Source organism: Leptonychotes weddellii, chromosome 9 (genome assembly GCF_054177405.1).
Source record: "Leptonychotes weddellii isolate Sample4059 chromosome 9, ASM5417740v2, whole genome shotgun sequence".
NCBI lineage: Eukaryota > Metazoa > Chordata > Mammalia > Carnivora > Phocidae > Leptonychotes > Leptonychotes weddellii.
The window spans coordinates 64,219,277-64,233,078 of NC_138377.1; the positions used below are offsets into that span (position 1 = coordinate 64,219,277).

Consider the following 13,802-nt stretch of genomic DNA (forward strand, 5'->3'; position numbering starts at 1 on the left):
AACTAACAAAAAAAAAAAAAAAAAAGATTTATGTTCAGCATAGCAATTAGTGATAATAGTAAAACACTGGAAACAAATAGGCCCAATATACTACAGTACTGGAGGATATTGGTTATATAAATTAAGGTCCATATGGTAGACACAGACATATCATTAGAATGATGCAGTCTTCTATTTTTATGCCATGGGAAATTGTGCAAGTTTCATTGGTCGGTTTTTAATTTTTATTTTATTTTTTCTCAGATTTTATTTATTTATTTGACAGAGAGAGACACAGTGAGAGAGAGAGAGAGCACAAGCAGGGGGAGTGGGAGAGGGAGAAGCAGGCTTCCCGCCGAGCAGGAAGCCTGATGCAGGGCTCGATCCCAGGACTCTGGGATCACGACCCGAGCCGAAGGCAGACGCCCAACGATTGAGGCACCAGGCGCCCCGGTAGGTTTTTTAAAAAGATGGTCAGTTCTTCTGGTGGCATGTTGTGATGGATGCAAAAATAATATGGTTTCAGTTCCCCATTAAAAAGGTCTAAAAAGGGGCGGCTGGGTGGCTTAGTCGTTAAGCGTCTGCCTTCGGCTCAGGTCATGATCCCGGGGCCCTGGGATTGAGCCCTGGGATCGAGCCCTGCATCGGGCTCCCTGCATCGGGCTCCCTGCATCGGGCTCCCTGCTCAGGAGGAAGCCTGCTTCTCCCTCTCCCACTCTCCCTGCTTGTGTTCCCTCTCTCACTGTGTCTCTCTCTATCAAATAAATAAAATATTTTTAAAAAAGGTCTAAAAAATCCAGGTTCATTATGTCATTAAACAAATAATAAAATGGGGAAGGCCTTGCATGAACTAATGACAAAGGTATAGTATGATCAAAGCATGACCTGAGCCACCCGGGCACCCCTATAATACTTTTTAAATGTATATGAGCATTTATATCTTAGGATATACTATGTGTTCCCTTGAAAGAAAATAGCTTTTCTTTTAAAATAATTATAATTAAGTCATTTTGAGAAACTCTATTGACCTTCCCTGTCATGATTTTGAAATTTGGCATGTTGCTTGGTGACATTTTGTAAAGTGCTTTTCATTTGGGCAGCTTATGCTTTTCCCAGCTACACTGGAAGCCACTTAAAGCCACAAAGAGCTTTTCTACCTTTTGCACCCATTTTAGGACCTGTCCTAGTGATTGCTAAGTAAATGTCAGCTAGTTGACTTTGTCTCACCCGCCTCTGGCTGTTTCCTGCTCATTAGCATCTCCACTAGAGGGCGGGCTAGGCTAGAGAGGAGAGGAGAGCACCTTTTTCCTTTTCTGGCTAACCCTGTCCTCCCTCTCCCCCACCCCACCTTCCAGCCTGGCGACTGCACAAAGCTTCTGGGACACGTATCCATCTCTGGGCTACACAAGGGAAACTTCTGTCTTCTGAAGTGACTGATGACACGTGTTTATATATTATCTTCTTGTAGCCCGCTGTGTAGAAGGAAAGGGGGAAGTATGCTAATTTACCCGGGACTTCAAATCTGTTGACTGTAAAGCAACTGAGTAATTATGGGATTTCTAATACTCTCATGGCCTGTGTCCTTGAGAACCAGATTTTTTTTTTTTTTTTGTGGCAGATAGGAGGTACAGATGTGATACAGAAGAAGTTAAAAACCCTTTAGCCAGGAATTTGAGTAGGAGCTATCAGTATGAACTCTTGAGGTGATTTACTATCCCTATCCATTGAAAAGATCTAGAAACAATGGACCAATCTTATAGCAATGTACACTCCTACCACTTAGATCTTAAAATACCATTTCCCATGGAAAGCAACCAGAGTTTGAAGAAATGGCTGATTCCAGGTCTGGGGCAGGAAATGTACAAGGTGAACCTGAACAACTTATCAGATAGCAAGAAGCCAGGAAACACTATCAGGGTAATGTCAAAAGGACTCAGAGGCCAAGTTGTCAGGCCAAAGTTGGGACAATTTGAGCATTAAAAGGATAATTTAATAAACAGTAAGTATGTTTAAATCTATGAGTTCATAATGGGGTGTGAGTGTGTAAGTAACTAATTGTTCACCCTTTTGCAGGATGATAGGAAACCAAATCATTATAGTGAAGATGATAAATATAGGAAAAGAATCCATTATCTTGCTGTTTTTCTATGAACTGTATCAGAGGGTAATGAAATAGAAGATGAAGGGATATCTTTTTTTTTTTTTAAGATTTTATTTATTCATTTGAGAGAGGAAGTGCACGAGCAGGAGCAGGGGGGAGAGGCAGAGGGAGAAGCAGACTCCCCACTGAGCCGGGAGCCCCAGGACCTGGAGATCATGACCTGAGCCAAAGGTAGACGCTTAATTAACCATCTGAGCCACCCAGGCACCCCTGAAGGGATGTCTTTTTGTAAAACTATTCCAACAATTATGACAGAATTTGGATATGACTGTTTTGAAATCCCTAGTAAATTAATGAATCTAGGCATTGAGCATCTAGGTCTGGATGCTTCAATGGTTAAATTGAGGGAAAAGAAAGGAAGACTGAAAGAAACTTCAAAAGCAAATGAAATTCTTAAAAATGGGCAAAGCTGAACCATAATGGCCAAAGATCCACATTTGGATGATAAAACTACAAAAATAAAATCAAAGGACATGATTATCAGGCACCATAGTATCCATTTATGCCAGGAAGGAGGGGCTGTGATAAAGATGAAGAACCCAGCGAGGGGGTGGGGGAACTTTGGGTGTCTGCAAAGTTCTGTTTCTTTCTCTGGGTGATGGTTTAAAGGGTGTTCACTTTCTGTTAAGAGTTTATTAAACTAAACCTTTGTTTTTCATGGTTTTCTGTACCTGTGTTTTATTTTAAAATAAAATGGTTGGGGTCGCCTGGCTGGCTCAGAAGAGTATGTAACTCTTGATCTCAGGGTTGAGTTCAAGCCCCACATTGGGTATAGAAATTACTTAAATAAATAACTTAAAAATAAAATAAAAAGGTTAAAATGTGTTAACTATATTTTATCATGTGTCTGCAGTTGCAGGGCATGCAGCCCAATTTTACTCTAATCATCGAAATCATTTTTAAGGCTCATACCTTCACATCGCTGAGCATTTAGATACCAAAGGGGCCTGGAACCCCAGTTCCCTGCCTTTTTCCTGGAGGGACTTCTTTCCAAACCTATTTTTTTCTGCCCTAAATTTTATTTACATTGTTCATTTTCTTCTTAATCTGTAGTCAGGAATATATGATATAGGCTTCTAGGGCCTCCTCTAATCAATAGAGTGGAAAGGTGAGAGCAGCTAACATATAGTCAGTCAGTGGCATAGTTCTGAGTGACCATTTTAATCCCCCTAACAACACTGAGGTGCAGGCACATCCCCATTTTACAGATGAAGACACTCAGAGGCACCCCGGGCCTGACGCTGTGTGCCTAACATCAGTGCTATGCTGCCTCTGATCCTATTCTCAGTTATCACATGCTGTTCATGAAGCTGAGGATTTGGCTATATATTTTTAAGTATAATAGACGCCATCGCTAACTGTGTTTTAGCACTTGATCCACTCTGACCTTAGATTCTTTTCTGCCTACACATTGTAGCTGGTTATTGGCTGTTCTCTATGAACCACTTGGTGTTTCCTCCTCCAGTGTTTTGTTTTCAGGCAATTCCCAGTAATTCCATCTTGGTGAAGTTTATTCTCATTTTCTGGGTACAGACTTCCATCTTACCAAGCTCAGTTTATACATTCACTCAGCCTGATTCAGATCAGAGGCAAAGCTTTCCCTCATCTGATGCCCCTGATTTATGGAGGATCATCACTCTCTGTGGTTTCCCTCTAAAGCTGATTTCTGAGGATTTAGGCCAAGGCCTTGCCACTTAAACTATGGTCCCCGGACCAGCAGCATCAGCATCAATTAGGAGCTTGTAAGAGAAACAGAATCTTCCAGCCACTCCGGACTTGCTGAACGAACATTTTATCAAGATCCCCAGGGTACTCATATGCACTTTAAAGTTTGAGAAGCACGGAATAGGGGCCATCTAAAGTCATTATAGTTCTACAAGCCTATGCTGCTAAGAGAGATGTCTATGCAGTTACTGTTTACCCTTGGCTCTACTGTTAGCTCTGTGGGCTTGGGCAATGACTTGACCTCTTTGTGCCTTTGTTTCTTCACCTGTAATATGGCACTTGCTTCGAAGCGTTGTTCTGTAACCTGCTCAGAACAGCAGCCGGCACACAGAAGGCACTATGAGTGTTAGCTGTCTTATTATTGGATAAGCCTCCACGAATGCTCTGAGAGTCCCAATTTCAGGTCAGCCAGGAGGAAGAACAGGTCTGACAACTGACAATGGAACTGCTTCACTGGGGAATGGGGTTCTAGAGGCTTCTGTGTCTCCAAGTGGGAGATCGGGAATTTTAGGCCTGGAAGCAGCTCGCGCAAGCCTCCATCTTTTTAAGACCTCGGGACACAGAGTCGATGCACCTTCTCCCAGAAATTCCTACTTCTATGGCCCAGTGGCAGAGCTGCCTGTGAGTGAGATCCTGGCTGCCACCAGGCTGTGCCAGGCCAGCCTGCACTGGGGCGCTGGCTGCCTGGAGGGCTGCAAGAAGAAGACTGTGAAATTGGTGTTAGAAGCCCGTGAAGACAGGTGGGAATGAAAACAGCACGAAAGTTGTGGAAAATAAATGACCACCTCTTATTATTGGACCGAGTGTCGGAGAAGGTCTGTGGCTTGGTCTCATGGCACCCAGATATTGGTTATATCAAATTGCTCATATTTTCTGCAAGCCTGGTGGCTCTCCTATCCCTGGATGGGGGCTGGGATGGGATGGGGGTTGCTGTGCTCTCTTGCTAGCCTGGAGCCTCAGGTCACATTCTGCGCACACGTCCCTCCAGGGCCTCCAGTTCAGCCAACACCTCCTTGGGTAGATCCTGATTGACCTGCTCAGTCAGGTAGCTCCGAATATCACGAACCTCCTGTTCCCAGAAGTCCTTGGGGAGCGAGAACAGCTGGGTGGTGTCTATGGCTCCCAGGCCGCTGAGATCCAAGGCGCCTTCCTTCGGCACCAGCCCGATGGGCGTCTCTCGGGCACTGTCCTCTCCTTCTAGCCGCCGGCAGATCCAGTCTAGCACCCGAGCATTCTCTCCAAAGCCTGGCCACAGGAAGCGGCCTGCCTCGTCCCGCCGGAACCAGTTGACATGGAAGATGCGGGGCAGCCGGGCCCCCTTGCGCTCCTCCATGCTCAGCCAGTGTTCTAGGTAGCGCCCGAAGTTGTAGCCAAAAAAGGGCCTCATGGCAAATGGGTCGTGCATGATGATCTTCCCTGGGGAGGGGAGTAGGATGCGTAAGGCCTCTTCCTCCTTACTGGAGAAGAGAAGGGCACCCTGCCACCGGCTGGAGGGAGTGGTGAAACTTTGGTGGCTCTGGAATCTTCCTCAGATTAGGGTGAAGAGAAGGGACTGGGAAAAGAGACACGTGGGGAGGGCAGGCAGGAGGAAGGCCTGGCTCAGGAAGGGAGAGAAGCAGCGATGTGGGCACACAGGAGAGGGGCCCAGGGAGGGCACTCACCTTTGTGTTCAGCCGCAGCAGTGGACTCAGAGCGCATGGCACTGCCCACAAACACCCCGTGGCGCCAGTTGAAGGCCTCATATACCAGGGGTACTCCTAGAACACGGGTGAACAGGGTCACAGGCAGCTTTTTTCTTTGGACCCTCACTCCATCCCTTCTGGTGATCTTGACTCCTGGTCTCGCTCTCCTAGGATCTCTGCTATCCCATTTTCAAACCGTATGCCTCCCCATAGTTTTGCATTCTCCAGGGGACAGCTCTAGAGACAGATAGCTACAGTGGCAATCCAGGCTGAGCCTTTAAGTACAAGAGGGGGTGGGCCCTGAGACAGAGCCAGACCCTTTACTGAGGAGGCATGGAGCCCACATGATGCTTACCTTTGGGTCTGCGGCCTCCAAAGATGATGGCATCAATGGGGACACCCTCAGGGGCCTCCCAGGCTGGGTCCATGATGGGGCACTGGCGAGCCGGGGCACAAAAGCGAGAGTTGGGATGTGCACAGGGCTCCTTGTCTCCTGGCAGGGACAATACAACTACTATCACTTCCAAGGACTTGTCCACCCCCAACACACACATACTTTTGCACACACTCTTGCACAATTTCTGTTTGCGTCATCAACGCCCTGCAACCTCGTGTGGTAAGGAGCAGGGAGAAGGGAGCCAGGACATCTCCCCCAAAAGATCAGGTTATTTATCTAAACGGTGCTGCCAGCTGAGGTATGTGAGAAAGAGTGGGCAAGGCATTGGGGTTTAGCAAGACCCTACCGTCTATGCCAAGCTATAGCCACTTGGCATTACCACTGCTCAAGAGAAGGGCCTTAGCTACTGGCATAAGGTTAGAACAGAAAATTTATCCCAGAAGTGGTTTCTTTATTTATGGGATTATTATTTAAGCAAACACTCAAACCTAAAGCAAAAACTGAGACCGTCAGATCAGTATTTTAGACAATTGACTTTCCATCAGCAAATAGGGGAAGATGGGATCTTCTGAGGAATGTAAACAGGAATTGATTTGGTGATTTCCCTGGGTCTGCTCAGACCCAGACGGAGTGATAGGGCTGGAGGAAGTCAGACATAACCTGGGCAGGCATAACCTGAGGAGCGTAGGTCATGTGGCCCCGTCAGGTGCCCTGGAGAAGGAATGGGACCAAATCAGTGGCATATGTATAAAGTATCACCATGGGGGCCCTGAAGCGACATGGTGTCTTCTCTGCTGGAGGTTGCTGGTCGGACCTGGAGGGGGGGCGGCAAAGGGAGTTCTAGAGCCAGTCCCCCCCTCACCCCCGTGTCCCCTTCCCCACCCCCAGCTCCTGCCTCCACCTGCATGTACGAGCCTTGTGCCCTTCCATCAGCCCCCAATTCAGGTCCCTGAACAGGGTATTATTCCCAGAATTGCAGCTGGGCACAACACGCCGTAGTTATACCCGTGAAGCTAGAGATGATGAAAGGGTTGGGGAATGAGCCTGTGGGGAAGTAGGAAAGTTTCTTGGGTTTCTCAGCTGGGTGGGGAGGCCATGGAGGGCTTAATGACGGTGGTGGAGACAGTGAGGGGTGATTCGATAAGGAGGGAGCATGCTCGGCCAGCCCGGAAAACGTGAATGTAGGCTTCAGCGACCATAAGCATGCCGTCCCCAGCATGCCCTTCTTTGCTCCCATCCCTAGGTCTCCGGGCTCTCTGACTGCAGAAGGTCCAGAGTGCAGGGGTGGGGGAGGAGCAGGACTGCTAGGCGCCAGGGGCAATGACAGGGTTGAGAAAGAGGCTAAAGAGAGAGACACAGCGAGAGAGGGAACACAAGCAGGGGGATTGGGAGAGGGAGAAGAAGGCTTTAAAATCTTTAAAAAAAAAAAAAAAAAAGAAGAGGCTAAAGAGCTGGTCTGATTTCCCCCGGAAGGTGGATCGGGGTGTGTGTGTTAGAGGGACGGGGAAGGGTCTTTTTTAAAGATTTATTATTTTAGAGTGGGGCCAGAGGGAGAGAGAGAGAGAGAGAATCTCAAGCAGACTCCACGCCAAGCACCAGCACGGAGCCGACAGGGGGCTTGATTTCACAACCCTGAGATCATGATCTGAGCAGAAATCAAGAGTCAGCTGCTTAACAGGCTGAGCCACCCAGGCGTCCCAAAACTGACCTTTAGACAATGGTTATTTTACAGGGGATGGTGGGAGCCAAGTAGCAGGGGGAGGGGCAGGCTTCCTCCTTCCTAATGGGTCAAACTTTATGGACTGTGCTTTGAGCCCAATTCCTTGTGTAAAAATTTTCAAAACAGTCCTTGCCTTTCCTTTTTTAAAAAAATTCCAGCTTATTTTTATTGAGAATTTGCTATGTATTTGGCACTGTGCTAAACTCTTTGCATGCATTATTTAGCCCTCCAGCAGCCTTACGAGATAGGTACGTTGGTAATCACCTCTATTTAACTGATGGGGTCACTGAAGCTCAGGAGGGTAAGCAACTTAGTCAGGTCCCAAAGCCAGTACTTGGTGGAGATGGGACTTGACCTGAGATCTTGCTTGGGGTTGGAAACTGGGACTATTCATAACTTCCTGGGCCTCCCAGAGGTCCTGGAGGATGGCTGCAGGTTGTGGAGAAGGCTTTTACGTCATCAAGGTGCTGAGCCCGGAGGGGCTGTGTCACAACTCCCCCACACCACATACCAGGTTTCCAGGGTTTGCCCAGCCAGGAGGTCACGGTGACACCAGGCGGAAGAGGCTGGTCAATGCCCTCCCAGTACACTCCACCATCGCTGGTCTCAGCCACATTGGTGAAAAGAGTGTTACTCTGGATTGTGGCCATGGCATTGGGATTGGTGGTGGCAGAGGTGCCAGGGGCCACCCCGAAGAAGCCATTCTCAGGGTTGATGGCCCGGAGTCGACCTGTTAGGAGAAGTGACAGAAAAGAAGGGCCAACCCGGAAGAGGTGAGAGGTGCGGCCACGGAAGGTTCTGCTCTGCTCCTCCTTGCCCTGAGCTGGTCCCCAGATCTGATGGGGAAAGACTTTCTGTCTCTGGGGTGGCTGGACTACCAGGAGGTACGGGGCAGGTCCGCCAGGAGCAGCGGAGGGGAGACTCCTATAGTCCGGTAAGAGCCAGAACCGAGAGTATGATGCAAGGGCCTCTCACCATCACTGTCAAACTTCATCCAGGCGATGTCATCCCCCACACACTCCACTTTCCAGCCCGGCAGTGCTGGTCGCATCATGGCCAGGTTAGTCTTGCCACAGGCACTGGGGAAGGCGGCTGCCACGTAGCGCTTCTTCCCCGCAGGGTTGGTGATACCCAGGATCTGTGTGTTGAGGAGAGAGGGAACAAGGAGGAGTCACCAGAGGTCAGTTATGGTCTGCACAGAAAGGACAGCTAGGAGTTAACAGGGAGGACAAATGTTTATTCATGAAACAGGTGCCAACACCTCGCCAGCCCTGTGGCGGCAAGTGAAAGCCCCCTCAATGATCAGCAGCCTGGGGCCAAGGCTTCGGTCACTGGGGTGGAGTCCCTGCCCACCAGCCTGGCCCCTGGCAGTGGGGAGGTGAGGCTAAGGCTGCCGGCCAGGGCCCGCCCTCGCCCTGCTCCCCGCAGCTGCCCAGATCCTCACCAGGCCCTCACCAGCATGTGCTCCGCCAGCCAGCCCTCGTCCCGGGCCAGCCGAGAGGCGATGCGGAGGGCAAAGCACTTCTTGCCCAGCAAGGAGTTGCCACCGTAGCCGCTGCCGAAGGAGACGATCTCCCGCTGGTCAGGCACGTGGCCAATCAGGGTTTTCTCTGGGTTGCATGGCCACTGGCTCACCGGCTCCCCTGGGGACAATGGGGTCATAGGGCTGACTGCTGGCAGGGGCATCAGGAACTGGGGCGTTAGGGGCTGGAGGGATCGGGCTTGGCGGGAGAGACACTTAGGAGCAGGGGCGGTGCCAATGAGTGGCTCAGGCACCTCACCTCATACCATCCATCAGCTCCTGTGTCCCTCTTCTGGGATATGGACAGATGACTTTTCTCAATCTTGTGCAAACTGGTCTGCCGACACGGCATCACCCCCAACCCAGACTGCTGCCCTAGATTTTGGGACTTAGGTGTTTCACTAATGAGGATGGGTGGAATTCGGGGTTCCCTCCGTGTGCGAGCAGGTCTGTGTTCCCCCCTAGGCACGGCAAGCGCTCACCTTGCCCAGTCAGGGGCTGGCCCACAGAGTGCAGACACTTGACAAAGTTGCCATCTCCCAGGGCCTGGAGCACGGGCGTCCCCAACCGGGTCATGATACGCATGCTTGCTACCACGTAGGCTGAGTCAGTGAGCTGCACTCCGATGCGGGACAGTGGGGAGCCCACGGGACCCATGCTGAACGGAAGCACATACATGGTTCGGCCTGTGAAGGAAAATGCCACCTGGATGAAGGGTTCTAACCTGTTCATACCTTCAGTGTCCCTGGTTCTGTGTCCCTGCCCCGGTTACCCTGCATGCAGCCCGGAAACCTCTCATCCACAGCTTGCTGGAACTCAGCTGGGGACATCCAGTTGCCTAGTTGCCCTCGGGCCCCACCAGCGGGGAGGGGCACTGTGTCCCGTTGAGAAGGAGTTACAATCACCGTCTTGCTCTCTACTCGTGCCACATCCTTGGGGTCTGTGCGGGCCAGCCAGCTGGGGGAGAAGGAGTTATCAGGACGATGTGGCCAGCCGATCTCCCTCATCCCCCAACCCAATCTCTCAAGTCCAACTTTAACTCTAGGTCTTCTGTGGGCCTGATTTCTTCCCATCCATTTGCACCTCAGTAGCTTCCTCCAGATTCTGTCCCATCTAAGGGGGTAGTTCCCTTGGCCTAGCCTTCTAAAGGCCCTTGGCAAAAACTCTCTGAACTTGGGAGAGGAAAAAAAAAAAAAAGGCAAAGGTTTTTACTTATATTAGCTTCTCTCCTTAACATAAAAATACAGACCAATCCCACTAATTCCTGATTCTGTTTCCCCCAAAGGTCCCATGCTTGCTCCTTCCATTGGGATGGTCTCATTAAATTTGATTTTGTCTTGGTAAATCCAAAGTGGCCCAGTCCAAGTAGCTGCCCCCATCTCATGGGTCATGGGGCCCAGGGCGTACCAGTTGTTGTACTTGGGGAGCTTTCGGATAAGTCCCTGCTTTTCCAGGAGGGTCAACGTGGCAGTGTTCTCAGCCTCGGTGCCATCACAGATATGGACGCCCTCTGGTCGGCACAGGCGGGCACTGCGTTCCACAAAGTCTCGCACCCCAGCAGGCAGCTGGCCCAGATCTCCACTGAGTACTCGCAGGGTCTGGATGCTGCGCCATGATGACCAGCCCCAGGGGCTCAGCCCAGGCCAGCTAAGCCTGCAAGACAAGAAACAGAGAGGGAATGAGCGCGGTGTTCTCATGGAAGCCAGGCAAGTCAAGGGGACAAGAAGCTTGAGGGCTGCCGGGGAGCGTGCTAGAGCGGGTCTGGGCGCAGGCACCTCGAAGGGCAGGTCGGAATAGGTGTGTGGGATGGGTTCGGGCCACATGTATCTTGCGGCCTTCACGAGTCTCAGTGAGGGACAGGTATTGGCCAGTGACCCTACGGGCACATGCCTGGCTGTGGGGAGTATATGTGGAGGAATGCTGAGGTTATTGCAGGCTAAGCCTGTGTCCACGTTTCACTGTGTCTGGTTGCTGCTGGAAATGATGGGGTGCCCCGTTGCCCAGGTGACAGCTTCATGTGTCTGGTATTTGAAGCTCTCATCCCTGTTCTTCCCCTTCTCAAGCATTGTTTTTAGAAGTTAAAAAAGCAGCTGTTTTTACTTTCTTCTTCAGGTGTGTATGCTGTAAGACTGTGAAAGCCTCTGCAAAGGACCCAGGCCTTGAGATGGGACAGTCCCAGGTTTCTAGATTAGGGCTCTTGCACAGAGAGTGGGTAACTGGATATTGGGGTTCCAGGCATCAGAGCCAGGGCTGCCCACCTGGGCCAACAAGGGTTGCATAAGATGTTGCCACTGGGTAGGTGTCTTTGAGTTGGGCCGAAGGCTGACTGTTGGGGAATGTCACTGGCTGGGATTTGTGCCCATTCCCAGGAGGGCAGGGTCCCTGTTGTCTGTCCCTTCACACTCCTGGGAGAGGGAGAAAAAGGGTCTACTCTGATTGGCCTGGACCCAGGGTGGAGTGACCCAGAGAGAGCAAAGGCCAAGAGAGGGAAGTTGCCCTCCTCCTAGGCCAGGGCCTCGCCCACCAGAAACTGCTCCACACAATGGACTGCGTGCTCCTGCCCCTCCCCCTAGAGGTCACATGCCTAGAGAGCTCTGGGTGTTAACAGAAGGGCGGGGGCGGGGGGGGGGAGGTGTGCATCAGACTGCAAAAAGCTCAAACTCAGAGGCTGTAAGCCTGGGGAAGGCAGGACCCTCAGACCATGGATGTGGGAGCTAGAGCCTGGCTAGAGTGGGACCTGGGCTGGCTTCCAACAGAGAAAGCAGGATGGAAACCCAGTGTGGCCACAGGGGCAGAGGAAGAGGACTCCTGGAACCTGGAGAGTCGTCCCTGAGCATTCATTTGAAAGGCACCCAGTCTTGGGGAGAGCTTCTCCCCTCAGGGGGCCTGGTTCAGGAAGTCTCTGGTGATGCTCCGCCACTCCCCTCCAGTCCCCTAAGTGGGACCTTCTCCTTCTCCTCTGCTCCGGAGACCACCCACAAGGGCTGGCAAAGTGGAACCAGCTGTGGGAGAGATATGGGGTCAGCTCAGACTTTGGGACAAATGCTGGGAAGAAGGGAGGCTACAGAGGACAGACAGGAAGCTGTGAAAAGGGAGCAGGGCTTAGGGGCTCCCGTCCTGGACAGGGGCCAAAGCCAGCCATATCAGAATTGAAGGCAACTTGTCCCCCTCCTCCACCTTGTTTCCCTCCTTCCCCTGGCCCCAGGTCCCTGGGCTGCACCGGGCCCAGGTCGCGGGAGGCCGGGTAATAGAGGTTTACCTTCTACCTTCTTTGGGGAGCTCTGAGCTCAATCCCCCAGGGATTCATGCACCCTTGACCCCAGGGCCCTATCGCTTCTGATCGCAACTGGGGCACAGGGGTTACATCTGTAAAGGAAAGGAAGAGACGAGGAGACAGGGCTCCGCGGGGGCGAGCGAGGAGGGGGAGGAAGTTCTGAGAGTGGCAGGTCGAGACGGCGCGGTCAGAGACCTGCAAAGCAGGGAGAGGGAAGAGGGGACGGAAGCGGAGACCCAGAGCAGCAGAGGCCGCCCCATATCTCCCGCGAGACGCCCGGCCCAAGAGGCCTGGGATCGAGAAACACTCGCCCCCGGCCCGCCGCCTCCTCTGCCGGGAAAGCGGACGGAGGCGGGCGGGCAGGAGAGCGCCCCTGTCCGCCCCGAGGGGGCGAGCGCGGCGGAAGGTGCGGGTCGGCCCCGGGCTGGGGCTCACTCACCGCAGGCCGGGGCGGTACACAGCGGCCATGGCACCTGGGCGGGGGCTGCGGGGTGGCCACGAGAACCGAGCGGAGCCGGGGAGATAAGGAAGGCGGGGAAGGAGGGAGCGCAGCGAGCGGGAGCGAAGGCTGGGCGGGAGGCGCTTAAAAAGGAGGCGGGCGGGAGGGCGCAGGGGCGGAACCTAGCAGGGCCGGCACGACCCTCTCTCCGCCCTGCCATTCGGCCCGCTCCCCGGGTCCCCGGGCTCCAGGCCCCAGGCCCGCCCAGGCCCCGCCCCACGCCCCGCATCCTAGTCCCTAAACCCGTCTCTCCCATTGGACAGCCGGGCCCCTCGGTCCCCGCCTCCGCGAGGCCCCGCCCCCCGCCCCGCCTCGTCCCCTGCACATGATGTAACTTTGAGGACTCTTGCTCCCGAGAGATAGGGGCTGGGAGACACTGGGGTGGCAAACAAACCAGGAACGAGGGGCGAGGCCAGGGCGGGGGCCCACGGAGGCTGGAAGTCCAGAAACTGCACATTGCCTTTTCCCTTCTGGGGACTGGCCACTCTGAGACTCAGGCTTTTCTGTTTTCCAGGGTCACAGGGCTAAGGTTCCCTCGGTCCCCAACTCCCAAATCCCTGTTTCTTCTCCTCCTAATGAGGGCTCTCTTCTTCTTCTTCTTCATTTTTTTTTTTTTACAGATTTTATTTATTCATTTGACAGAGATAGATACAGCGAGAGAGGGAACACAAGCAGTGGGAGTGGGAGAGGGGGAAGCAGGCTTCCTGCTGAGCAGGAAGCCCGATGCGAGGCTCGATCCCAGGACCCTGGGATCATGACCTGAGCCGAAGGCAGACACTTAATGACTGAGCCACCCAGGCGCCCTATGAGGGCTCTCTTCTGCTTCACCATGAAATGGTGGTT

The 13,802-nt window shown here is 52.4% G+C and overlaps 2 protein-coding genes and 1 long non-coding RNA gene across 4 annotated transcripts in view; 2 read left to right on the forward strand and 1 right to left on the reverse strand.

Annotated features, from left to right (window-relative positions):
• The window catches only part of LOC102746286 (ubiquitin-ribosomal protein eS31 fusion protein), a 1,787-nt gene extending 607 nt beyond the window's left edge, over positions 1 to 1,180 (forward strand). Inside the window, exon 2 of the mRNA XM_006738643.3 lies at positions 1,155 to 1,180. Within this exon, the coding sequence (XP_006738706.2) occupies positions 1,155 to 1,180 (26 nt within the window). The remainder of the gene's footprint in view (positions 1 to 1,154) is intronic.
• LOC145723466 (uncharacterized) overlaps positions 1 to 2,798 on the forward strand; it is a 5,237-nt gene extending 2,439 nt beyond the window's left edge. Inside the window, exon 2 of the long non-coding RNA XR_014148548.1 lies at positions 1,335 to 2,798. This is a non-coding gene — a long non-coding RNA (uncharacterized LOC145723466). The remainder of the gene's footprint in view (positions 1 to 1,334) is intronic.
• A 1,831-nt stretch (positions 2,799 to 4,629) lies between these two features.
• PCK2 (phosphoenolpyruvate carboxykinase 2, mitochondrial) lies at positions 4,630 to 13,144 on the reverse strand. Of its 2 annotated transcripts, none has more exons than XM_006738642.3 (10): positions 12,900 to 13,144; positions 10,594 to 10,839; positions 9,959 to 10,143; positions 9,669 to 9,872; positions 9,120 to 9,307; positions 8,640 to 8,802; positions 8,176 to 8,394; positions 5,903 to 6,040; positions 5,527 to 5,622; positions 4,630 to 5,281 (listed from the first exon to the last, which is right to left on the reverse strand). In XM_006738642.3, the coding sequence occupies exons 1-10, from the start codon at positions 12,926 to 12,928 to the stop codon at positions 4,827 to 4,829; spliced, it is 1,923 nt and encodes a 640-aa protein (XP_006738705.1). In that variant the 5' UTR covers positions 12,929 to 13,144; the 3' UTR covers positions 4,630 to 4,826. The 2 variants fall into 2 exon arrangements, with proteins under 2 accessions (XP_006738705.1, XP_081686821.1); XM_081830695.1 differs by lacking the exon at positions 12,900 to 13,144 and adding an exon at positions 11,445 to 11,564.
• Between the last annotated feature and the right edge of the window lie 658 nt (positions 13,145 to 13,802).